This window comes from Arvicola amphibius, chromosome 2, assembly GCF_903992535.2.
Source record: "Arvicola amphibius chromosome 2, mArvAmp1.2, whole genome shotgun sequence".
NCBI classification, from domain to species: Eukaryota; Metazoa; Chordata; class Mammalia; order Rodentia; family Cricetidae; genus Arvicola; species Arvicola amphibius.
The window spans coordinates 6,402,754-6,428,628 of NC_052048.2; the positions used below are offsets into that span (position 1 = coordinate 6,402,754).

A 25,875-nucleotide genomic window follows, 5' to 3' on the forward strand; every position below is an offset into this window, starting at 1 on the left:
TTACCAATGAGAGGTGAAATGTTGCAACATCTAATCATTCCTATATTATAAGCTAACATGTGCACAGACACACAGAAGAATACGCCCGCTGGAGGTGCTTTTATGTGACACAGTATGGCTCATCTTGCCAAGGCAACACTGACGTAAACTGTGTCTAAATAATAGATGGATATATTTATCAAAACAGTAACTAGCCAATTAGCGCTCTCAGATACCGACCTGACCTGTTTTCTCTCTATCTCCTTTGATTTCTTTTATTAATTCCTTTTTTTCTAACTACTTTTTTCCCATGTGCAATTGAGTGATTTGGATTTTTTCTTCATGATCTCAGTTCTTTTTTAAAGAAGGTGGGTTTTTATTTATATACAAAATTGACCTAACTTTATTTCTCTATTTAAAATGAAGTCTAACTATTTACACAAAATAAAGCTAACACAGAATTTTGGGACATTTGTGCCTCAATGAAATCAGCAAAGTGAGTTGTCTGGTCCTAATTAATAAAACCCAATGACTGCAACAGACTTCCATTTAGCATTTATTCTTCCTATTCATTCTCATTAATTTGCATTTAACTTAATGAGCATCATGAATCTTTTAATAGTAGTTATACTGTACTGTCCTATTTCTATTTTTTAAGCTAGGCTTCTAATATTTGAAATTAGAAGGAAATATTTATCCAGTTTCTTCTCACTTTATAAATACTGTATCTGTCTTGGCCAAAAGATGGTTACCACCTGTTCTACCTATAGGAAGCCAAAAATATCATCTCCAACCAATGATTAACAGTGATAAGCAGAAGGAAGCAAAGATTGGGATTTTTGGACAGTCATATTTTGCTCAGAATAAGTAAGTAGTCCTCAATCAAGAATTCTTATTGAATTAATTAAACTTTAAAAATCTTACTACAACTATTTCAAAAATTCAAAAGAATAATTTTGGAATATAAAGGCTCAAGATTCCAGTTTGTCATAACTGAAGTGAGGAGCTCTTGCCACGTCGGGGACCTGTCTTCGCTGTGATGCATGAACCCGCACCAGGTGTGTTCGAGAAGCCCATGTGATAGGAGCCGAAATCTGGGTGGCTATCAAGACTGAAGCAGCTGAGGCAGCACAGCTCCTGGATGAAGCGCTCCGACAAGATAGATGTGGATTTCAACAAAACCAAAGCCTGAAGTTTGTCTTTTTCGGAAACCACCCTTCTAACCTTTGAAAGAAGTCAACAGCAATGATGAAACACCGATAAAGACTTCAGAGTACTCAGGGCAGAGAGGGAAGTTCAGCCAAGAGGGTGAACAGAAAGATCCAGAAAAGTCAAGAAAAAAAATAAGCAGATGGAAAGATCTAGGTGAAATGTGACCTCATTACAGGAAGTGGGTGTGTCTCCACGCTGAGGTTCCTGTCTGAAGCTTTCCTAGTGGATTACCTAACTAGCTAACTCAACTAGCATTGAGACCACAGCTATTCTCCTACCATGCAGGAAATGACCAAGGGTTTCCCATTGCAGCCGCAGGACGCTGTCTGCTTCCCAGCTTCTCTCTGAGTGAATTTTCTCACAGGTTAGAAGACTGAATTTTCTTGCTTCCTCTCTCTTTGACCTTGAGCCTGCAGGGCAGACAGACAGAAGCACTCTTAGGATTAAACACCACAGCTGCTGGAGCAAGCATTTGCATGTGTATTAATAGAGGAAAAAAACCCACAACAATTAAATTATATACAGAGACATCCTACATACTAAAGAACATATGCAAATGGGCTAGGAAGAGTGCGGCCAACATTTGCTCTAACTTTTCCAAGCCCATATGGGATCCAGTCAGAGCCCAGCAGCTTTCAAGCATCCTTAAAGGAAGAACCTGTTAGGTTGTGCTTCTGGAGTTATTACCACCCCCAGGGTTCCTGGAGGATGCTCAACATTTGGACAGTAAGAATAGTGCTTTCGAAGTGGGTAAGATGCTAACAAAAATATCAGTACAACGCTTCTCCAGGACCTGCTTTTATTATGACCAAATAAACATGTGGCAAATTTCAATATTATAGTTGAATCTCTACCATGGCTGATTGTGAGATAATAGGGCCGTTACTCTGGGCCAGGGTTCTGATAACAAGTCTACGCTGGTGCCTTAGTACTCAGTATATGTTTAGGTAACTGTCCAATGTTTCTGGGTTTCTAGACTCTGCAAGGATGGCTATGCTTAAAGACAATGTTAGATATCATTCCAAAAATAATACCAATTTGTTGTAATTTTAAAAGCTTTCATTTTTCATTTTATCAAGAAAAAAGAAGTACTTAATGTTTGGATTTTGACTCTAAGTAAGGAAAGCGAACAATGAATATGTTTATCTTAGAAATGTGTTATTCAGCAAAACCGGCAGTTTAGTTTGTACCATGAGTATTCTTTAAAGTAGTCAAGGAATATTTATGAACTCAAATGCAAGCTTGGATGTAGGGGTTTATAAAGATCACAAAGACCACTGGAAACTGGAAGAGTTATCCAAATCAGGACAGAGAGTCAACAACTGCCGGGTGGTTTGGGTTGGAATCACAAACCTGTTGACTGTGATGAATTATTCCCGTGGCTGCCTACAAGCATACATCTGGGATATACAGGCTATATCCATGCACCTTCAAAAGCACCGGAAAGAGCCTCCTCATTTCTTAATAGTTAAGGCAGAAAAATAGGGCCCCTCCATCAGATCATTTGAAGGGAAGAAATATGAGATAGAATTACTGTGTGGCCATACTGAGGAGCCATTTGTAGACCAATGTTTTAAGAGGTGCATTCTCTTTACTGTAGCTTAATGACTCTGAGTATGTCACCTGGACACCTTTGTCTCGTGTCAAGATTGCTCATGACTACATCCCGGCTTTGGGCAGGCCATCGGACGTCTCTGTACTTGCCCTGTCTATAAGATGTGGGTAGGAATGATAGCTCCTTGTGTGGGCTATACACTAAGAGTGATAGAGGTAGTCATTACCTTTCACATGGACTTTACCATAGACGAGGTCCAATGCCAGTTATTTTTAGCTGACTAACAGAGCTTTATTAACTGCTATTAAAATTATATTTATTGTTTAAACATGCATTGACAATTAGGGTGCAAGAGATTTTTCTAATATAAATATACATCAATAAAACTGATGCAAAATGCACTACTATATTATCCTGTGTGCTGTAACATACAAGTGCCTTGAGAGGCTCTATAGGAGGTCTAGAGAGATGCTGGGGGTAAGAGGGCTTGCTGCTCTTGTAGAGGACTGAAATTTGGTTTTCAGCACCTACATCTGGTAGCTTCCAAATACCTGTCATTCTAGCTTCAGGAGATCCAGTGTTCTTTTCTGGAATTGTAGACATCTCTACTCATATGCACATACCAGTGCACAGATACACATATATAAATATGAAAATCTTAGAAGAATGGAAAAGAATCCATGAGAGGCAGTGCACTCATTTATCTAAAACAGAAACATCTTGGAGTGTAGTTCCCCACACTTGGGTATTGTACACTTTTTGTTTCATTATTCATATCTACGAAATGGTAATAATAAAGCCTCCAGCCATTTCTTGTGTTTCCATGGGTGTAATGAAAATGAATTGTTCTGCACATTGCCCCCCAACTGTTTTTAAATAAATATCTTGTAAAACCTAAAATAAATCATTGTTACATTGGACCTTTTAATATGATATTTAAATTTTAAATAACATAAAAATGTTTTCTAGAATTACAATTTGATACTTACTCATATGCTGCACACATTATTAAAATATGCTCTTCACCTATCCTACCTGGTACCCCTTTTTCTCTGTTGTCTGCAACAAAAATCATCTCTCAACCTTTGTAAACTTTATTTTTTATTAGTTTCTTTGAATAAATGGTTTTATTTCACTCTTTAATGCAAATATGAATGATGTTTATAGAACCATATGTCTTAGAGATTTGTTTTCGGAGCTCTGGATAGTTTCTAAATTGAGGACCTCAGAGTCAGGAGGAATCGGGCACAGATCCTGTGGGTCTCAGAGGGGCATGAAAGGGAAGAAATGGAAGTGTAAGAGAAGAACAGAGTTTGGAGAAAGACAGGACCTTCCCTTCTGATATATGGATGATAGATAGACATCCATATAGTCAGACATGATTTGCTAGATGGACGATGGATTGATAGATTAAAGGTATGCAGATAATTATGTGTATAGATAGATGATTAGATAAATAGTAAATAGATTATTAGATAGATGATAACTCAATGTATAGCTACATGGATGACCAGATAAATAGATGGATAGATGATTAGATAGATGGGTGGGTGAGTGGATGGATGGATAGATAGATAGATAGATAGATAGATAGATAGATAGATAGATAGATAGATGATAGGCAGCCAGATAGGCAGATAGACAGAAGATGGATTGATGAATGATTAGATAGGTTAGATGATGGATGGAGGGACACGGATGGATTAGTGAACCTCCTCATTGGTGAATAGTCGTTTCCCACCTCTCACTATCACACACACACACACACACACACACACACAGAGAGAGAGAGAGAGAGAGAGAGAGAGAGAGCATCATCTCCTTTGTGTTGTGAGCCAGCGTCGATGGCTTAATATAGCTTGTAAGAAAGATTCTGCTGTTTAGTAGTCTCAAAGCTCCATCTATTTCTAGTTTCCAGTTTGAAAGACAAAGCAATCAAGTTTATCAAGTAGTGACCAGGCTAAACCAGTGAGACTAACATCCTTCAACCTGAAATTCAAGCCTAACATCTCAAGCTTTGTTACAATATCCTTAAAAAGAAACATGTACCATGTCTCAGGTTTTAGTTATACTGGCTTAAGTGAGAAATTGCTGAATTAGCACCTGGACCATTGAATGAAGAAAGGCTGAGTCAAGCAGAGACTAGCATTTGCATGTCTGTCACAGTGATGACCCTCTGAATAGCTTCCCTCTTCCCAGGCCCTGGGAGTTAATTGTTTTGTGAGAAACCCTAGGAAGATCAAGGGGTTTAGAAAACAAAAGCAAAGAACTGTGCTGTCTCTTATCTGTTTGTATTTAGAGGGTTCAGAGTCAGTTTGCTTACATCCTGCATCTTGTTGATATTCTGTTTGCTTCTCAGAAAAGAGAGAGTACTCAAGAATGATTACATAATCATGCAGATAGGGGTTTGCAGTGGTCAATGAGCCATTCTAACAGAAGAACCAAGAGAAAAACCCACATCACAATGTTGAAGTGTATTTGTTTGGCAAGTTTCTTGAGAAGACTTGAAAATAGAACTCTGTTGGATTCTTCCAGGGGGGAATATTTAATCCCAAGAACATTTTTGGCTGTTTCTGGTGGAAATTTCTTAATAGTATCTGATAGAGCAAAGGCGTGGCCGGAAGTGGGTGGGGCATTAGTGTCAGACAAACAAGGGCGTGGCCAAAGGTGAGTGGAGAGTGGATGGATCCTAGTCTTTCACTTTTTTGCCCTTTACCGGTCTCTGAAGGACATGCTCAGTCCTCAGCCTTGATCTATCTTGGATGAAAAGCAGGAAGGAAGGAACAGGACAAAGTCAAAGTATGCCTTCAGTGACTTGTGACAGTGAGCATGGGATTGGTCAAATTAAGGCTTCAGAATGAAAATCTGGGCACTCTTGCTTTCTCCATTATCAGACTTAGTCAATGGTCAATTTTAGAGTAAAACCTGGAATATTACAAATTGATTTTTTTTAGGATAAGACACACCCCAAGTTTATACTAGTTATTTAAGACAAGAGACATTCCTGCAAGAAGCAATGACAGCTCTTCATTGTAATGTAGCTTGGCTTCTGGTTCTTCCATTAGAAAAATTTACTCATGGCTGTAAATGCATACTAGGGATCAGAAGGGTTTTAACTTTTGCAGGGGAACATTTGTTTGCTAGTCAGCTATTTAAGGACAATAGACCTCATTTGAAGGTCAAAGCTGGTTCCTACCCACTGTCAGAAGGACATTTTGGGCTATTTTTCTTGGTACTTTTCTTCTTAAAATGGTTTCATTTATAGTGTTATGTGAGTGCTCAGAATGTTCTAGAATATTTGAGTTTCTGCACATTGAGCTACAGCACTCAGTCTATTCTCTACCTTGTAGTCTCTGAAGTTTGAGATCTGTGCTTTAGCATCTTTGATGTGACCTATTTTCACCTGATTTCAGTTCTTTGGTTTTTAAATTAATCTTTAACGATCAGAAGTAATGTACACGGGGCTGGGGAAATGACGCGGTGGATAAGGTGCTTCTTGTGAGATCTTAGTTGACAACCCAGAAAACAGGTGTGGGCAAGTGCACTCTTGTAAACCCAGTGCTGGGCAGGGGCGGAGAAGGAAAGAGGGAGTTACTGGAACTTTCTAGCTGCCAGCCTAACTCCAGGATTACACAAAGACCTTGTCCAAGAGCATCAAGGGAGGGTGTTAGAGGAGGATACTCTGTCCCCCATCTAGATCCTCTGCAGGTTTTTATATGCACACACACACACACACACACACACACACACAAACACACATTTACACATGCACGTACACACACATACAGAGAAAGAGAAGAGAAATACCATAATGAATAATGTTAAAGATAAACAACTACAGAAATCAAAGCCCCAAATGTTTCTTCATCTCGGCTCCTTTGCTCATAACCTGTGGTAATCACGGGCCTCTGTGGTAAGGGTGTTGTGAGGGGAAATGAGATAATGCCTACTGTATACTTAGCTTCATCAGCTTCTGCCCTCTCTGTTGTTCCCTTCCACGAATGCTCCGCTTTAACAGGGCTGCCATCTTTGGAGAAGCCAACGTTCCCGGTGGAAGGCAAAGCCCGCGTGTGATGGGAAAAGTCGTCTTATTTGATGACAGTGAAGGGGACTCAATAGCGAGAATGAAGGACAGACAAAGCGTCATAAAGCAGTATCTACCCAACTCTCAATCACCCCTTTAATTCCTGCTTTTGGTTTATTTTATTTTAAGGATTTGAGGGTGATCAAAAACCTGAATGACCTTTAAGAATATTCTGAGTTTCATACCCATGAATGAAGCTATGTTAGATACCTTGTGTTGGCAAAATCATGGAATATTTAGCTTTTCTTGTCGTACCTACCATATAACCTAATGTCTCCTATATTCATTCACATAGCACCACATTAAACTCTCCTTTTATAAGACGAATAGTATTTTTTTCCATGGGTTATCCTGTTTGTTAATCCATTCATTCATTTCATCCCCTGGTAGACATATGAGTTGTTGCTATCTTTGGCTTCATAGCTGGATCTTCTAGGTGTGTCTTTGGAATCTTTATTTCCTTTAGATATGTACTCAGAAGGATAACTCCACTGGTTGTCATGGCTTGCTTTTTTTTTTTTTTTGCCTTACTATTTTTTTTTTAATTCACTCATTTTTTGAGTAACTTTGACGTCATGGCGGGGAGGCTGCCTCACATTCTGCTTTCGCTTCTCATTTCCCTATTTATCTTTTAGTTTGGTTGTTGTATCTTGTTTGGAATGTTTTTAATGGGATGTCTGAAAATGACTGACTAGTTTTTATACTTTTTCTCTATATGGAAAAAATCAATAATGTTTCTCAAAAATGAATAACTTCTGATTCCAGTTTTTGACCAGGACATTTGAGTTGTGGTGGCCACTAGATTTGTTGGTTGGGTCAGTTTTCTGAGTCAGGAAGTGAGATGAAATGATAGTGAGATGATTCACCAGGTAGGATTAGGGTACATCTTTAAGATGCAAGAAACCACTTAGTACAGTAAAATATCAATTATTAAATTTTGCTCTTGGAAATATATTAACGTCACTATTTGTAAAAAGCTAACATATTTCATTATGATAATGTTCTGTGCCTTGAGTGTGTGTTTCTAACTCTGCTGCTGTTTGGTTTGGGATGGTCTTTTGTAATGATCTGAACGTACGGAAGGCAGATGTAACTAGCTCGGCAGCTTTGCAGGTCTACTTGCTAACGACTAAGCGAAAGAGGGAAGGATCGCTTGCATGTCTGCACCTCTCACACGTACCCCACGACTTCTGTGCGCTAAAGGTTTCCCTATGTGCTGTTCTCATAGCTGTGAGGCAGTCAAAAACGGCTGCCTCCAGCTCTGCTAGGTTGGTATTCACAGGGTTAGCCAATGCCCCTGCAAAATTTTGAGCGGAAGGAAGAGGGAAGGTTGAGAACAGTTCAGTGAGACGTCTGTCTTCTGTTGATGACGAGACAATCCACACCGGTGCTCACGTTGGAATTGTTTCTGATTTTCCTTCCCATGTATCCTATGACAGCAGCAGTACTATATTTTTATTATCTGTCCATAAATCCTAGTGATGATTTTACAGACTACATTGATGAGACTCTCACAGGGTATTCGGGGGGGAGGGGCCTCTGTGAGTTCTTATTGATGTTTGTAGAAATGTTACCTACCGCAAAGTGCAGAACCCACGGTAGGATGAGAAGACGCGGATCTTCACAGTGTGGAAATGATCTCAGTTACTCCAGAGGAAATGCTACTTGAGAAACACATTTGCTAATCTGTATTTCTCTGCGTGCTTGGTCCCTTTTGCTTCCATGTGGCTGAAATCTGGGGTTGGTGCACAGAGGACTGGTGGCAGCCCAGTGTCCATGAACAGGGTCAGAGGAGAGGTTCCCAATCAAACAGAGAAATATTGAATTTAAAAAAAAGCTAATTTGTCACTTCAGTCATTGAGTATGAACTGAATAGACTTCTAACCCTTAAAATCCCCCTTTTCCCTCTTTTTATTGCCTGGAATCTTAAAAGCTTTATCATTTGCAGTCATAAAATGAAAATATACACCAAACCCTCAAAGGGTAAGTATGAAATTAAATTATATTTAGGCAGCTGTAACCTTTTAAAACGATCGGATTCCAGTTAATGTATTTCTTCCTGTTCCGAGTGCTGCCATGGTGTTTGATGGTGGGAAGCAGTCCAAAGGGCATTGGGAGATAATAAATTCACTGTAAATTTCACCCCAAGGCATGTCTCCATACACCAAGGCCTCCATTTAGCAAGGCTGACCTAAAACTCTTGTCACATCCAAAGGTCATTTAGGTTGGAGTTGGTGTGTCCCATCTATCTTTCCTTAATGTAAAGAGTGACAGTTGCGGCAAGACAGAACTCAGAAACAGTCATCAGAATATGAACAGGAAGCCAGCTCTGGATCAGGAGGGGAGCGTGAGGGAGGACAGAGCTCTGCTCTGAGACTGGCAGCTGCCTTGTTGCTCGCTCGTAAGTCAGGGAAGAGTTCACTGAACAGTGTGCTTCCCAGACTGTATTTCAGAGCAACCCCATAATACATAGACAGACAGAGAGACAGACAGATCTCCAGCCTCCTTTCCTCTGTTCCTAAGTCCTCGCTGTGTGTGAATCAGACCAACAATTTGTCCTTTTGTTCCTGGCTTATGTCACTTAGCACACGGTGTTTTCAAGTTTCAAACTTCATGTTACCACCTGCATTTCCCAATGATCCATTTGCGGTGTGTGTGTGTGTGTGTCTGTGTGTGTGTGTGTGTGTGTGTGTGTATGTGTGTGTGTGTGTGATGTTCACACTGCACTATGTCTGTAGTCCTTTAACTTTACAGTCTTAAAAATGACTTCAGTATTTTCAAAAGCAGCGTACATTAACAAATGCTAAGACTTAGAGACTCATAGGAGTTCCCTGTCACTGGCCAGAAGCGATAAATGTTATCCAATAGAGAAATACCCGACAGTACTAAGTGTAGATTATGGAAAGTTAAATCCTTGCAAGTCTTTCTGAAGATGAAAATTAAAAATCTTCTCTGATAGCATAGGCTGCTATTCTCCGATGTCCCCAAGGGTCAGGGGCAGTGCTTGACACAGCACGGGTGCCCAGCACATGTCTGCTGGAGGCAGACAACGTGAGGTGGGAGTGCAGGAATGAGAATCATTGATTATTCCTCTGGGTGGGCTTGATATGAGAAATGTGATGAGGGCCACAGAAGGACTCGTCGAGATTGGAAAAGACTGAAAATCGAAATACAGAGGACACGGGGCTCTGTTGTCAGGGCTTCCCCTAATTAGTTTAAGTTCTTCCTCCTCTCAGTAACGCGGATGGCTCATTTCTGCTACAACAGTTTTCAAGAGTTCTCAGAAAGTTAGGGCTTGTGAGCAGGACTGGAAACGGGGACTATGGGTTCGTTCGTGGTATTAAATTATTAGTGGGAATCATACATGGAGACCAGGGCTTTAACTGAACAGGAGACTGAAAAGCATACGCACAGATGATCATACGGTTGGTGTGAGATCAATGTTAAATCACATAGATAGATGATAGATAGATAGATAGATAGATAGATAGATAGATAGATAGATAGATAGATAGATAGATGATAGATGATAGATAGATGATAGATATATAATAGATAATAGAGAGATAGATAGATAGATGATAGATAGATAGATAGATAGATGATAGATAGATAGATAGACAGATAGATAATAGATAGATGATAGATAGATGATAGATAGATGATAGATGATAGATATATAATAGATAATAGATAGAGATAGATAGATGATAGATAGATAGATAGATAGATAGATAGATAGATAGATAGATAGATAGATAGATAGATAGAATAGTGATAATTTAAATGCCAAACGAGTTAATAGTGGGTTGTTGAAGGTGAGGCAAAACTTTTGGTATCTCCTCTCCCATTGCCCTCAGGCTGGTCCTGTAGAACAAAACTGTAATCCCATCCTCCTCTTGATCACTGGATGGAGCTGTGGATTCTGTGTGGCACCTCCTTCCCTGCAGCTCAGGCTCCCCCAACCGCTTGCCCCGGAACTTGACAGGCCTTTTCCTACCACCAGTGTGTTCTGCCTATACATGTAGTTCATCAGTGTGCAAAGCTGCTTTCCATCTACGTCTTGGCCAGGGACAGGCCCAGTCTGCAGCTCCAGAACATCACTCTCTTCTGTGTACCCTCCTGAAGGTTTTCTACCACAAGGCACTTACATGTTTCCAGTCTTACATATTTTTGTGACCATTTTATTAATGACGTTCTTGTTCCACCTAAGAGTTCTGAGACCTAACGGTTGAAAAGCGTGGTGCTTTCTGAATCGTTCCAATGATTAAGGAAAGACAATAATGCACTTTTGTAGTTTCCCTTACATTTCTTACATTTCATTAGAGGACATTTGAGACATTTATTTTTAAATTAGAAAGTGAAAAAGAAAAATAAACGAAAGCATTTTTACTGGCAGTAGCCAAGAGGAAAAAGGCAGATGAAGGATGCTGGGGAAGTTTCTCGTTTCCCGTCTTTCCTGCCCTGTGTCCTCAATACTGAGGTTGTCACAGGCGCGGCCTCGCCTCCTCTGAACCCGTCTCTATTATCCTCTCCTGCTCTAATGTCTCGTCTCAGAGCACATGGACCCCACCACTGCGTCTGAGTGACAACGGCAGTGGCTCAGAACGCACGATGAATGAGACAGAAGCTCTGTAAATGTGGAAAGGGATTTAACCTCCACGTCGTCTCCTTCCCGACCCCGCACAATGCACTTTCATGTAACATCTGTGCCTCGGCATCGTCTGCAGTGAGATACGAATAATCCCAACTTTCTAAATTTGTTGAGGAAATTCAAAGGATGACGCTTGGACATATGCCGCAGGGGACGTTTAGCTGTTTTGATAGTGATCGGTGCCATTCATCCTTCTGTGTCCAAATGCAGTCTGGAATACACAGTTTCTCAGAGGGCATATGCAAAGAGCCAGCTCTAATATTAATAAACAATATTTTTTTCTTACATCAGAGTTTATAGGAAGGCAGAAGGGAAAGAAGCAGTGAATGGCAATCTCTAGTAGGAAACTTTTCTATTTTTATTTTAAAGTTAAATGCCAGGCATGTCGTCTCTTTATGCTAGAAAAGAAAGCAAGCCGCAGCTGAAGAGATGCCATAGGTGCAGGTGTGCCTCCTTCAGAGTCAGGGTCCTCCCAGCCCTGAAGCATTTTCTCAATCTCTCCAGCTGTCACTCATTGCTCCAAGCTAACCTGAGAGTCCCCTGGCTCCTGGGGGAGTCCCTTGATTATGGGGTGGTGTTGGCAAGCTTACAACTGTTTTGTGATTATTTCACTGACCATATGCCATTGGCCCTCGGGTAGGGATCCCCACCTTAGTCCCTCACGGCAGAGGGAGACGTGCCGCTCATGTGCGGGAGCGTGTCCTCAAACGCCCTCTGCCATGTGCTGCTCACTGCCTTGGCAGCTTCACTTTTTTCCCCTTGGTTATTTTACTGATGACGTTTTTGTGCCTTGTCAGATTTATGGACTAAGGACTTGGGGTGCGGTGGGGAGCTGTGTATTAAGAGTCACTCAAATGAGTAAGCACATGAATGATGAAGACAGTGAAGCAGGGCTGGAGCGAGCACGCAGCAGGTGACAGCATTTACTGCTCTCGGAGGACCCGACGTTGGTTTCCGTCACTCATGTGGCAGCTGACAGCCATATGACTCCACTCCAGGGAACACAACACCCTCTTCTGGCCTCCCTGGAGACCAGAACTCGTGTGCACATTTCCATACAGAGAAACATTCATATATATGTAATTAAAATTAAAAATTAAGGAAGCAGTCAAGAATATATACCATGTCAGAGTTTTCCCAAACAAGCGTTTGCATCCAATTTGATGAGGTAATAATGTCCCCTAATGGAAATTCAGTGAATCCGAGGATAACTCATATATCGGTATCTCAAGTTGTTGAGCACTTGGGGGAACTGCAGAAGTGGTGTGAGCCTTGTACCCCACACAGGACATAGAATTGTTAGTGATCCCAGAAGTAGCAAAACTTGCTGTAAGTGGTCAGAATCATGCTTCTTACATTTCTTGTCCTTGTATGCGTGCCCCAGCAGACCTGCATGCGTGCCCCAGCAGTCCTGCATGTGTGCCCCAGCAGTCCTGCATGCGTACTCCAGCCGTCCTGCATGTGTGTTCCAGGACTCCTGCATGTGTGCTCCAGAAGTCCTGCATGCGTGCCCCAGCAGTCCTGCATGCATGCCCCAGCAGTCCCTTCATGCATGCTCCAGCTGTCCTGCATGTGTGTACCAGGACTCCTGCATGTGTGTGTGCTCCAGCAGTCCTGTGTGAATGTTCCAGCGTGCAGCCAGAACACATTCTAAAAGTGTGTTCTCATGTTATATAAAATAATATACAGTCTGGCTTGGTATAAAAAGCCACTGATGTTCTTACATTTTGTTGGAATGTCATGTCTACCATTTGATATCTGCCACCCGTTCACCGTCTGCTGGGAACGATGAGCGATGGTCATGAACTTGGCTGAACAGAAGCATTTGTGTCCACAGTCTGTGATAATCCTCTGCTTCTTATATCAAATTATGAATATCTGAGAGCCACAGGTTCTTTTCTTCCAATGAGAAAGTCTTTTTCTCTTCATTTTTTGTGTTGCTTTAAGAAGAATTTCAGTGGCATTTTCCACAAAATTAAACTAATTAAAGATGAAGTACCATCAGAGATTATAGAGATACGAAGAGCCCCTGGCCAGCATCCTTTCCTACCTTGCCAAATGGAGATGTATTTACTGGTCTGTGACCTCGGGGATGGAAGCAGAGCTCTTGTTCTCAGTCAGCAGCGAGCAGAGAGTCTGGAGCAGCAGAAAAAGGGTCAGTTGGATAGGTCGTGCATCATACGGGGAGGCAGATGTTAGAACATATTGTAATGGGCTGTGCGCAGAACGTGAAGGTGGCTCGTGGCATAGAGCACCGGGAAGGGAGGGGCCGCGCAAAGTTCGGGTGGCATTTCCTAGTGCGACTCTTACAGAAGTTTATCTAGTTCCTTAAGGAATGGTTTCAATTATAAAAGTCAAAATGAGTTTTCTCCTAGCTGTTTGGGATTTATTAGTGTGTGATAAGATGAAGAACACAGCCCTTAAAGGGACTGCACCTCTGAGGCAGTAGTTTATCAGCTCCTCGCCTGCAGCCAGAGCGAAGAGATGGAGTGACAGCCTTTTGCCTGTAAGCGGTCCGATGGCTTGCGGAAGTCCAGAGGCATCTTTAGCAGGATGCCGTTTGCACGCCCACGCACCATCCACCCTTCCTCCGTGCTTCCCTATCCCACCCAGCTCTCACAGCTCCTAAAACTGAACAGAATAACAACATTTGGATATGTATTGCTAGCATTTAGTGAGGCAGCTTTATATAAATAATACAAGTTACGGCCTTTATTCGTGAATTCACAGGCATCAGTTTTTCTTATGTTCGAGATATGGTTTCGCCGGGCAGATCTATTTGCCGCAGCATGTTTGGTGCCAACACATCCAGGTTCAAAGAAACTTCTTAATATAAAACCACACTATAGGCAGATAGGACCTCTGCTGCATCTCAGCTTTTACAAGACATTGCCAGCCAGGTGTGGTGGGTTTTTTGTTTATTTGTTTGTTTTTTGTTTTTGGTGGTTTTCTTGTTTTGTTTTGTTTTAGGAGTGAGTCATGATAATATGTTTTCCTTTTTGAATCATAAGAAGCAAGCTTCTCCCTTCAGACATACAGAGCCGTGGCTCACCTGCTGATGAGGGAAGGTCATCTCCATTGAGGACTTGGTATCCTCTCTCTCCCTGATGGCTTGTCCTGCTAACAACCTGGCCTCCTGTCTGGTCCGTTCCCTTGCATGACCTGATGCTAAACTTTTACTCCAGCATCCCTAGTGACACCCTATCACCACAATGGCTTCATTCCTCCACTCCATGGAGAAGTCCCCTATACATCCTGAGCTTGCCATTTCAGTTGAATGTTTCTCCCATCTACCATTTTCCTTAGGAACTGTCTCACAGTTCAAAGATCCCTGTCCCCCATGTGTACATTCCGAGTTTCTCCTTAGAAACTAGGTCCTCTGATGATTACTGTATCATATGATATAGATTAGAAGGGATATTTTATTACTCTACGGCCACACTAATGATGTGGGAGGGTCTTCTGTTTGAGTTGATTTCATTGGTTAATAAAGAAACTGCCTGGCCCATTTAATTGGCCAGCCCTTAGGTGGGCAGAGTAGACAGAACAGAATGCTGGGAAGAGAAGTTAATAAATCGCCATGCCTTGCCTCTCTGGGGCAGATGCCATGCCTCTCCTCAGGGAGACAGACATGATGAAGCTCCGGCCCAAGATGGACTTACACTAGAATCTTCCCAGTAAGTCACCACTTCGTGGTGCTACACAGATTATTAGATATGTTTTAATCAAGATGTGAGTAAGAGGCTGGAACTAATGGGCCAGGCAGTGTTTAAATGAATGCAGTTTGTGTGTTATTTTGGGGCATAAGCTAGCCAGGCAGCCTGGAGCATGGCGGGATGAAAAGCAGGCCTGCCCGCAGCTCCTCACTACAGAATGGTGCCCAACATGGGGCTGGCCAATCAAATGGGCCAGGCAGTTTCTTTATTAACCAATGAAATCAACTTAAACAGAAGACCCTCCCACATCACACTATGTATGATTTTTCAATGATAGCCATGCCCTTCTCTGATACTAGACTCTTAGACCATTTCTCTAGCACATTTTACTCTTTAAATATAAAACTTTCTTTTAACTCAACGTGATAGCCCAATCTTTTCCAAAAGGAAAAGATTTCAATATGTAATTTTTCCATAGAAAACAAGAGAGGTAGCTATTAAGCTCATGGAAAGACAGTAAAGTCAGAGACGCAGTGCCAGGCAATGACCCCACATATCCAGTTTTGCTAGAATAATTATCCTTAGGAAGATAGGCAAGGATCTGGAGAGACGGCTCAGCCACTAAGAGTACTGGCTGCTCTTCCAGAGGATTTCAGTCCAGGCCCACAACTACTTGTATCTCCAGTTCCAGGATATTAAACTCCCACTTCTGGCCTTGAGGGAATGACACAGATATGACGCCTGTACATACATGCAGGCAATCACTAGTACATGTAAACAGAAAAAATAATACAGTTTTAAAAACACAGCAAATGCTAAGTCCCGATGAAGATGTAGTGTAACTGAAAAATCCAGACATTGAAAAAGGGCCACAAAGGCGCTCAGCCCCTGTGGAAAAGAAATGGCTTTCAAAGTAAACATGGACTTGTGTGACTCATGTTCATATGACTAAGCAAATCCACTGTTAGAAACTGGGTAGCCCAGAGTAATAAAAACACACAAAGGCTGGCACTGGAATGTCCATGGCAGGATTATTCATAACAGCCTAAAAATAGGAAACAAAACTCCAAGTGTCCGTCGAGTGGCTAAGTGAACAAACACGGTGTACTGTGATTTATCAAGCGGAAGAACCAGCTCAGCCGGACCAATGCTCATTGAGCGGGCAGAGGCGCCAAAGGCACAGTGCTAAGTGAAAGAAGCCAAACCTCTCTATCTTGTTTCTTTGGGGACTGCAGAAGTGGTTGACTCCACAGCCGGCCTAGCTCAAGGGATGTATTCTGCTGCATACAGAGTGATGTTCAGGGTTTATTTACATATCCTGATGCATCAGGGGAAGTGTAAACCAGTGGTGGATTTTTTTTGTGTGTATATGTGTGTGTGTGTGTGTGTGTGTGAGAGAGAGAGAGAGAGAGAGAGAGAGAGAGAGAGAGAGAGAGAGAGAGAGAGAGAGAGAGAGAGAGAAAGGAGAGAGAAAGAGGAGAGAGAGATGGAAGCCTTCTGACTTCACTGTGCTCACTAGGGGGCTGAGGAGGCTTGTAGATTGTCAGATGCCGGCTCTCTCAAGTCAGTCCCTGTCAGTAAGGTGTACAGTCATTCTGACCAGGAGCCTCCTGTCTTCTACAGAGAGTCTGAAAACAAGAAGAGAAGGGTCCAGGTAGCCTCACACCAGGGGATTGAACCTTGATTCTTGACTTGACTGGGTGGAGAGATGTCTAGGGGGTTAATAAACCATGTGTTGCTGCATCTAGGGATCATTTCCAGAGATAATAGATCATGGCCATACCAATGGATTAGTCCCTTGATAGGTGGCAGAATGACAGCCTTCTTGGGAAGTGGTGAAATAAAGAGGGGCCTACTCTGAAGAAATGGTTCCGGGTGGTGGCCATGGCAGGAGAACTCTCTCTGGCCCTGGACATCTACCTGTGTCTTCCCTCACTTCCTATTTCCTGTTCCCCTTTGTGTGTCCCCTGCTCTGATGCTCTCCCGTGTGTGAGCTGAGCAGTCATGCCCTAAACCTTCTGAAACCACAACTCACAGTAAATCCATCTCCCCTAGGTTGAGTATGTCAGACTTTATTTATTGTTTGTTTATTTTATCCTTAGTGACAATGAAGATAATTAACACAGGATATTTTAATATGGAGCGACAAGGACAGCAATTATCCCCAAATTAAAGCTCCCCACTGAAGGAGCTGCTCACATTCCTCCCTCCCTGACCCTGGACACTTCCATCCATCTTTGTTTGATAACTTAGCTCTTTCCAGCACTGTATGTGAGCGGCAGCACACAGCCTCTCCTCCACTTCCTCTGCTGTACTCCCTCGGCAAAGCCAAGCTCCTCAAGGTTCAGATGCGCCATCACCTGCTGAGTAATAACCCCTTCCTTAGCTTTCCCCCACTTTTTTAAAAGAACCATTTACCCTTGAGAAGATTTGGGGTCATTTCCACCCTGGGCTATTGAGTCCAACTCTGTTTACCATATGGTTTTAGATGTGTGATTTATTTTATAAAATCCCATTTTCAGGTATTTTTCCTAAACAACTGAGGACTTCCAAGTCACTCACTAACTTTGCTTTCTTTGCCAGGGAGTAGATACAGTTTCAACACTGGGACGGGCCATTTAATATTCTTACCATCAAAGTGCAAGCTTCCTGCTTCCTCCCACCTTTACCAACCATGTGGCGCTCTTTGAGTCTCATCTCAAGATTTATCTTTTAAATTATATAATGGGGGGCACATGTATAGGGGTGCCCTGATAGACCAGAAATAGTCCAAATCCCTACTTCTGGAGTTATGGTGAATGAGTCTCCTCCCATGGGTGCTAGGAATCAAACTCGGGTCCTCTCAAAAAGCAGTGAGCTCTCTTAATCGCTGAACTATTTCCCCACTTCTTAATTTAGGGGGGGGTTGATAGAGGATCCCCAATGTGTGGGATATTTGGTGCTTCTTGTGCTCTTGAATTTGCCAGGATGGGAGAGTAGAACATAGTTTATTAGCCAACCTGTAGGAACACATACATCATAAGCGGTTACCCACTCCGTGTGTGGCTCTGTACTGAAACTTTAGTCGATGCCGTTTTACACATAATGTACTTATTAAATAAGTTAATGCTGCCACTGCTAGGGGAAGTCCACGCTTAAATCCAAGCTGCTTTGATAATTTTCTGAGGACGCATGACAAACAATGATGCAGAAAGCACATTCATCCCCATCGAAACCTGCTGGCGTGTTTTGAAAGATTTTTCTCCAGTACATTAGTTTCTCTTTAAATTCTACATTTAAGTTACATTAAGAAGCAGAAATTAAGCCATAAAGATAACACTTCTGGAGGCTTGAAATTGCTTTCAGTTTTTGTTTCTGTTCACCATGTCGTTCCACATCCCTTCACTTTAGGGAAGGAAGAAAAGGAAAACTGAAAATTTCCCTTCTAGATCACATTTAAGTTAGTGGATCTCTCCAGGTTTCCTTTACACTGGGTACGAATCCATTCCGAAATGTGCATCACAGATGATACCATATGGAGATACTGTCATCTCTGTCCTGAGTATCTACCTTATAAACGTTACCATGTACAAGGTATGTGTGTGTGTGTATGAATGTGTCCATGAGTGTGCATATGTGTGTGCATTAATAGGTGTTTATGTGTGTGTGTGTGTCTGTCCATATGTCTTGACATCATTTAAAAAAATAAATAAAATTTTCCCTTTCTGTACACATATTTGACTTGGAAGACTGTGTCAGAAATACTATGTTTCTATGTTAGTTTTGAAATTTTAAGTCTGTATGTTTGCTTATTTTTGATTTTTTGACGAGTAGTAATTCATCTGGAGTGATGATTATGACTAATCACCGAGGCCCACGCAGGATGACAACTTTATCCTTGTACCTGCTTAACCCCTTAGGGAGAACAAAAGCAACATCTTTGCTCCCATCTGAATAAACAGGAAAATTTGAAAAATTCACTTATATTCACATTTAGCATACTTCTTTTATTCTCCTAAATACTAGTGTTTGGGGAAAATATCACTCAGAGAATAGGATTCTGCTTTGAAAGACCATTGTCAGGGGCTTGGGACATGGCTCAACACATCCTGCTCCTACCGAGCTCAGGAACTGTATTCTCAGCTCCCAAGTTAGGCAGCTTGCAGCCAGCTGTGGCTCAGTCCATCTCCAGGGACTCCGAAGTCCTCTTCCATGGCTGTGGTACTGCACTCACACGCACATGCCCTTCTGCAACCACATGCATGCACCAGAGTTAATAAAATAAATGTATAAAAGCACTTATAATATTCAGAAAAGCTCTTCAGTGGCTGTAGCAATCTTGGGCTCACCATTCATTTCACAGCCACAGCAGACTTCCTGAATGCCGTCTAGAGCCGCTAATCTTTACAGACGACATTTGAGAAGTCCACTCCCCACAAAGAAACATGCGTGTTTCCTGTGCGGTATGATGTTGAACATGGAGGAGACATGCATAGAGCGAAGAGAATGAAGGGAAGGTAGAGAGAAGGTGCTGAACAGTGCTTATATGACTTTGCCTTCACTCTGTCCCCTCCTCATCCATGCCCGGAGGAGAGGAACGCACTAGCTTGTGCTGCCTGGTCTTGGGAAATGACTAAATGCAGGGTCCTCACTATCTCCTTTACCTCCATCCAGACTGTCTAGATGCATAACAGCGTGACTAAAGATGTACAAGAGACTCATATTCGTTAAGAAGCAATGATGTCATTACACCTCTTGCCTTTGGGTCTATGCAACTTGCATTTGCTATTTTGAGGTGGCGGTAGAGACAAAGGCATAGGCCTTGCCTTCGTGGGGATCACTAGTCACTGAATAGGTATGAGACATCAAATCCTGATAGTTATTTTTGTCAGACCCGAGTGTTTCAAATCCAGATACTCCAGATGGCAACTAGACACCAGGCTGTAGCCAATGGGAGAAGCTGTGTTGTGAGCAATTTGGGGAAAATATGCTATTAGGGAGAAGTGGCAAGAAGTTCCTATCAAATGAGTATGATAATCCAGCTTAGAATTTAAATTGTTGTTATTTTGTCAGTGATGAGCACTAGCATGTCTGACGTGAACGTCCTCTTAAAAGGTTGTAAACACGTATTGTATATAACCATGGGAGAAAAACCAGGTTGTCCAAAGTGTCGAACACTCATCTTACCCAAAATACCAAGCTCATTAGCAGAGGTGAAACTATCTGTCTTTATCACCCTCACCAAGTTCTAATCTAGCACTGGATGCTAGAGCTTGGCCGGAAACTCAAAGGCCAATAAGTGGACCCGTCAACGTACCGCTTGACCCCACTTCTGTATACACAAGCCAGTAAGCGTAACAAAATGGTGATTAGGTTTGGCTGGCCAGGGTGGATACAGTTCAGCTGTTGTGTGGGATGGCCTTCGTCTTCTTCACACCTATTAAAGCACCCGGGAGGGGGGGGGGACCTGTGCTCAGGCCTAGCGTGTGTGAAACCCCAGGTTCCAGCAGGAATGCTCTAGGAAGAAAAGAAAGAAGAGGGAGAAGAGGAGAAAAAGGGGAAGTGGGTGGAGGGGGAAAGAAGATGACTGGAGGGGAGGGGGAGGAGGGAGAGCAGGGAGAAAGGGAGAGTAAAGGAAGATGAGAGGAGGGGAGAGAGTTTGCCCTTTGAGGAAATCCCTGTGAGACGGGCCCATCAGCATTTTGCTGTCACAGTGCAGGATTATGAGATAGCCTCTCTGTCTGGCTTGCCTTTTCAGAACGAACGTGTAATAAACTTTGTCTCACCATGATTACTATACACAAACATATGACAATTGTGTATTATATTTTAAAAAGAAAGACTTAGGTAAATTATGTTTTCTGCCCACTCTGCTATGACATGCATATTATTTTCTCTTGTTAATTTTGGCATTAGTGATGCCAGGTCGGCTTCTTAGGCTCAAAAGCATCACCTCTAAGTTTTAATGACCTCACAGCAGATCCTCCAGCCTTGTCTTTGCTCTGGTTAATCCTCACTCATGTTGTTCTCTGCCTTTCCCATGCCTGGATTTTCAGGACAAATTCTCTTGCCCGTATTTTACGAGCATCCACAGGAAGACTGAGCCGGTGATGCTTGCTTCTCGGGGTGTCCACTCGGTTGGTCACTGGCTTTGCTGTCTTTCTCTGTGCCTGCCATCCTTGGGGGGTCTCCTTCCAATAGGGGAGCACATTCCTGTCCTCCAACAGTTATTTAAACTATAGGGTTAGACTTAGCTGGTGACACCCAGCTCTGCATTTTTCTTTCTGGCGTTGCAGGTAAAATGAGGTATAGGATAGTAATTGTATTTCTGTGAAGACAGCTACGATCTTCTAAACATCAGAGACTGGGAGAGAGTAAGCTTCCTTGAGACGGTCAAGCTGGAGGCCTAATCTCAGTTCTCTCGCCTTGCTGGTTTAGCAGAACTAAACTAGTGTTTTAACTTGAACTTTACAGACACACTTCACTCTTTTTGTTTGTTTTGAATTTTTCTTTTTTCTTTTTTTTTTTTTTGAGACAGTTTCTCTGTGTAGTGCTAGCTGTCCTGGAACTCTCTGTGTAGACCAGGCTGATCTCAAACTCAGAGATCGCCTGCCTCTGCCTCCCGAGTGTTGGGATTGAAGGTGACCAGCAACCAACTGACCCAATCCACTCTTATCTTGAAACTAATGGTGGAAATTTTTAAAGCCCTTTTCAGGTTTCAGCCCACAGGTCATTAATAAAATTTAGGATTAAACTACTAACTTCTTAATTTCATTTCCCTCCTCTCCTCCTTGAAGCTCCAACAAGACAAGATTGTTAAGGAAACACTCATAAAATTGGTGATAGTCTGCCAGTTGATTATTTCCTTTATCTTTTTGGCATCCACAGGTCCCTGTTGTTTCGGGTTTTTTTTTTTTTTAAGTATGCCTTTGCCCCTCCACACAGCTCCAGATTCTGTCTTAGATTATCCCAAAGCTCCTACTTGTAATTCTTTCAGCTCCTTCAAGGGCCATTGTCTCTTCTACCAGACCTGTGGGGGAGGGGATTTGAATATTCCCTCCCGCTATAAGCCATCTGACTTTGGGCAACTTTTTCAATTTGAATTAAAAAGCATGTCTTTGGATATTTGAACCCTGATAAACCCCATTTCCTTTTGTAAAATGGTGAGAAAAAATGCTTGTAGAAAGTGGGGGAAGCGGGTGAGCTTTTTTTAATGTTGAGCATGTGACACCTTCAACTTCCAAATGCAATACAATGATTTCATCCTTTTACCTTTAAGTACAGGTCCTGTAATTTTGTTTTTATTTTTGAAAGCTGCAAATGTACCTATAATGACCAATAATCATTGACTCACCTTTTAGGAATATTTGATTAAGATCAAGTTATTTAAATGTCTAACACCATAGCGTGATAGATAGATAGATAGATAGACAGATAGATAGATAGATAGATAGACAGACAGACAGACAAAAAAGGATAATGATAAATCCTTTAAGGGACAACACTAAAGTTTAAATCACTGAGGTTTTAAAAACATTTTGGTGTTTACATACAGATGTCTAGATGTCCCATGTCACTTATATTAGTTGGTAAAATCTCATTTTTATTGCATACTGAAGCCAGAAATGTGTTTTCTTAACACATACTTCTAGTAGTAACAACTGATGTAATTCTTTTCAAGGACACAACAAGCAATGCTAAACAAAAGTTACAGAATATAGCATTGTTCTGGGGCTAGACTGAAAATGTGTGTGTTTTTCAAATTCACGGGTCTGTGTATTCTACTAGGCATGTGTGTAATTTGCTAAGCTGTGTCCTGAGGACACAGTTACACTATAAATAACCTCATAAACAGCTCAAAATGATGGCAGGAAAAAAATCAACTTTTCAAATCCTAGGAAATAACGGACAAGTTTTCATCACCATCGGGAGGAATATATCAATTATGAATTCAAAGAAATAACCATAAACTCTGAAGTCTTTAGCCACGAGGCAAATTATTATTTAACTCTTTATGTAACCTAAGACTTAGGGATGAAACCTTTTTCAGTGGTTGAAATCAGAAATATTATTATTCCAATATAAAATTGTGATGGTGATCAGTACTGACGATCGAAATACGGAGGGCCCTGCTTTCTCTCCATGCATCTTACTTTACTTGTAAATAAGCAGTAGCCTCTGTCACCAAGGCAAATTTTCTGCTGGCATTTGGGTCATAGGATGCAGAACTGCAGGTGATGCATGTGTATCTTTGTGGAATGCTGCAGTTGGCTTCCAGCATGTCATTTACAGTGGGGTCCTACTTAGCAGAATGTGTTGTGTTCCGGGAACAATTTTCTGCTTTGAAAATGTTCTTCCGGGAGGAATATCATGTGGTCTTTCTCTCTGGTGGCCTCCAATCCCATTGCATTCATTGCAGAAACACTGGATTGCATAGAAAAGGCTCTTTGGGTCTTAGACAAGGACAAAATAGGACACGGGGACATGTAGGACACATGCATGTTATCAAGGTGAAGTACTTTCTAATCCAGACTGTCAAATTTCTTAAAGATTACTACATGAAGTCTAAAGTTCGTCTCTGTGTTTGATGTCCATGTTTGAATGTGAAGCGTTTCTTGAGGTTGGATACTGCATCCTAAGATATCCTTATAAAGTGAAATGTCCTTTTAAACTTTTTATTATTTGTTGGAGCAGCTTTTCTTTTTTGTTAATAAGTATTAGTGTGTGCTCCATAGAGGCTTTTTTTTTTTTTTTTTTGAGATGTGTCTGTTTAGAGTATGAAGCGAATTAACTAGCAGGTATCCGGTTAATTTTTAACAGTGTAGGTAGAATGACCACATATCATCCTCCCAGAGTCCTCTCCTGCCTTCCTTATCAATATGTTTCCCAATTTCCGCAAAGTTAATTCTCAGAAGAAAAAAAATAGTTCCAGATGCCCAGTTCGATAAGTCAAAGAGCAAACCAATGTAGATAAGAGAGTTCCTCTAGATGTGAAGCTAGTTTCTTAGTGACACCCGGTGAAGAATTTAAGGGTGAATAGGCCTTAGCCAAATACTACCAAAGGCTTGCCTTCCTGGTCAGCCATAAGGCGTGAATGTATGGCTACTTCTGTCCTGTGCCCCTGAGCCTGCTATTGCCAAAAAGATTCTGTTGTCTGCCCTTGCTCTCCCGACAAGTCAAGTTGTAGAACGGTGACAGATTTTCATTCAGTATTTTGGGTGTAACCAGAAATAAACATAGGAAGCATGGTGCATCCGACTGTGTGCTTCTGAAGGGTGTTTGCGTTATGACTGACAGTCTCTCTCTGTCTTTTCTTCTGTAGCAGTTCTATGCTGCCCAGCTAGCCGCAATGCAGGTTTCTCCAGGAGGGAAGCTCCTAGGCCTACCCCAAGGCAACCTTGGTGCTGCCGTGTCTCCTACCAGCATTCACACAGACAAGAGCACAAACAGCCCACCACCCAAAAGCAAGGTACCCTCTTCAATAAGCTCATCTCTCTTTCCTTGGGCTTCTGTTCGCTCAGTGGTGTTTGTTGAAGGTCTCATAGATTCCAGCCACTGGGCTAAACTCAGGGTGTTCATGGAGGTAAGACTTTTAGAAGGGGCAACAGTTGTATGTGTAAATTTCCATTTCTAATAATTGACTTACTCACTCCACAAACGTACTGATAGTTATGAGAATCTGAAGTGTGCATCTTTGAACCAGTGAGTTTATAGCCTTAAAAGCAGATATCTATAAAGCAATCAAATAGCTGTCCTTTATAATCTAAAGACTAATCAATAATAAAGTCCAGAAAGCCATATATGGATAAAAGTACATTAGAATTTATTAGGAAGAGAGAGTGGCTTCGGCAAGAAATGCGAACGTTTGCCAAGGGATAAACAACTGAAATAGAAACTTAAGTATGAGGAGAATTGAGACATATGGAGTGTTTCTTAAAACCTATCAATAACTGTTATAATGCAGTATGGTAATGGCATAGCTGTAATTTTAGATATGTCACCCATCCACCAAGATTATCATGTAAAGACATGAAGATAATAATAGTGTTGGGAGACTATTTAAACACGGTTCTGGCTTCAGAGCTCTGGAGACATTTCCTTAGAACACAGGGGAAGGCTGGGGGAATTCAAGATGAATGCCTCTTAGAAAAGAGCAGAGAGCCTTGGGGGAAAAGTCTTTGTATGTGCAGACTTCACGTGTGTGCTGTTGTGTGAACACAATAAGCTAGCCAAAGAGTGATGGTTTCTGGGATTATTCACAAAAATAACTGCAAATATTTAACTTTATTACAAAATACAAACCAGAAAATTGACACCGCTAATAATTTTCCCACCAAACATCTTCCTTAATTGTCTAGCTTTGTGTGCGGCCCATCATATTACTATCCTCGACAGTGCTTTACATTAGAGTCCCCCTCTCAGGACTGTAGACTGTTTGATTCTGTTTTATGATTAGTGGATTTCCCCTTACTTCTGGGTGAAATCATTACTTTATCATTAGTATCTTCTCAACCCTTTTACTTAATACAAATAATGAAGAAGCATTAAATGCCAGACAGCCTCTTCCATCTTTGCTTCTGCTCGGTTCCCAGCCATTCATCCGTCTGTCCATCCCTCAGCAGGCTGGCTGGCGATCGCTACAAGAGTCTTCCCATAGGTAACAATGGCAAATGTCAAGGCCACTGAAAGCTTCTTTGTTGTGAATGGGAAAGGACTGAGCAAGCCAAGTGGTCTTATGTACTCATGAAACCCTATG

At 41.8% G+C, this 25,875-nt stretch overlaps 1 protein-coding gene across 9 annotated transcripts in view; it reads left to right on the plus strand.

Annotated features, from left to right (window-relative positions):
- Positions 1–25,875, plus strand: part of Sox5 (SRY-box transcription factor 5) — a 385,023-nt gene that overhangs the window by 286,507 nt on the left and 72,641 nt on the right. For 7 of the 9 annotated variants that reach the window (XM_038318754.1, XM_038318747.1, XM_038318750.1 and 4 more), the window contains one exon: positions 24,442–24,588. The exons of the other annotated variants lie outside the window; for them this stretch is intronic. In XM_038318754.1, coding sequence (XP_038174682.1) covers positions 24,442–24,588 — 147 coding nt within the window. The remainder of the gene's footprint in view (positions 1–24,441; positions 24,589–25,875) is intronic. 9 annotated transcript variants of the gene reach the window in all.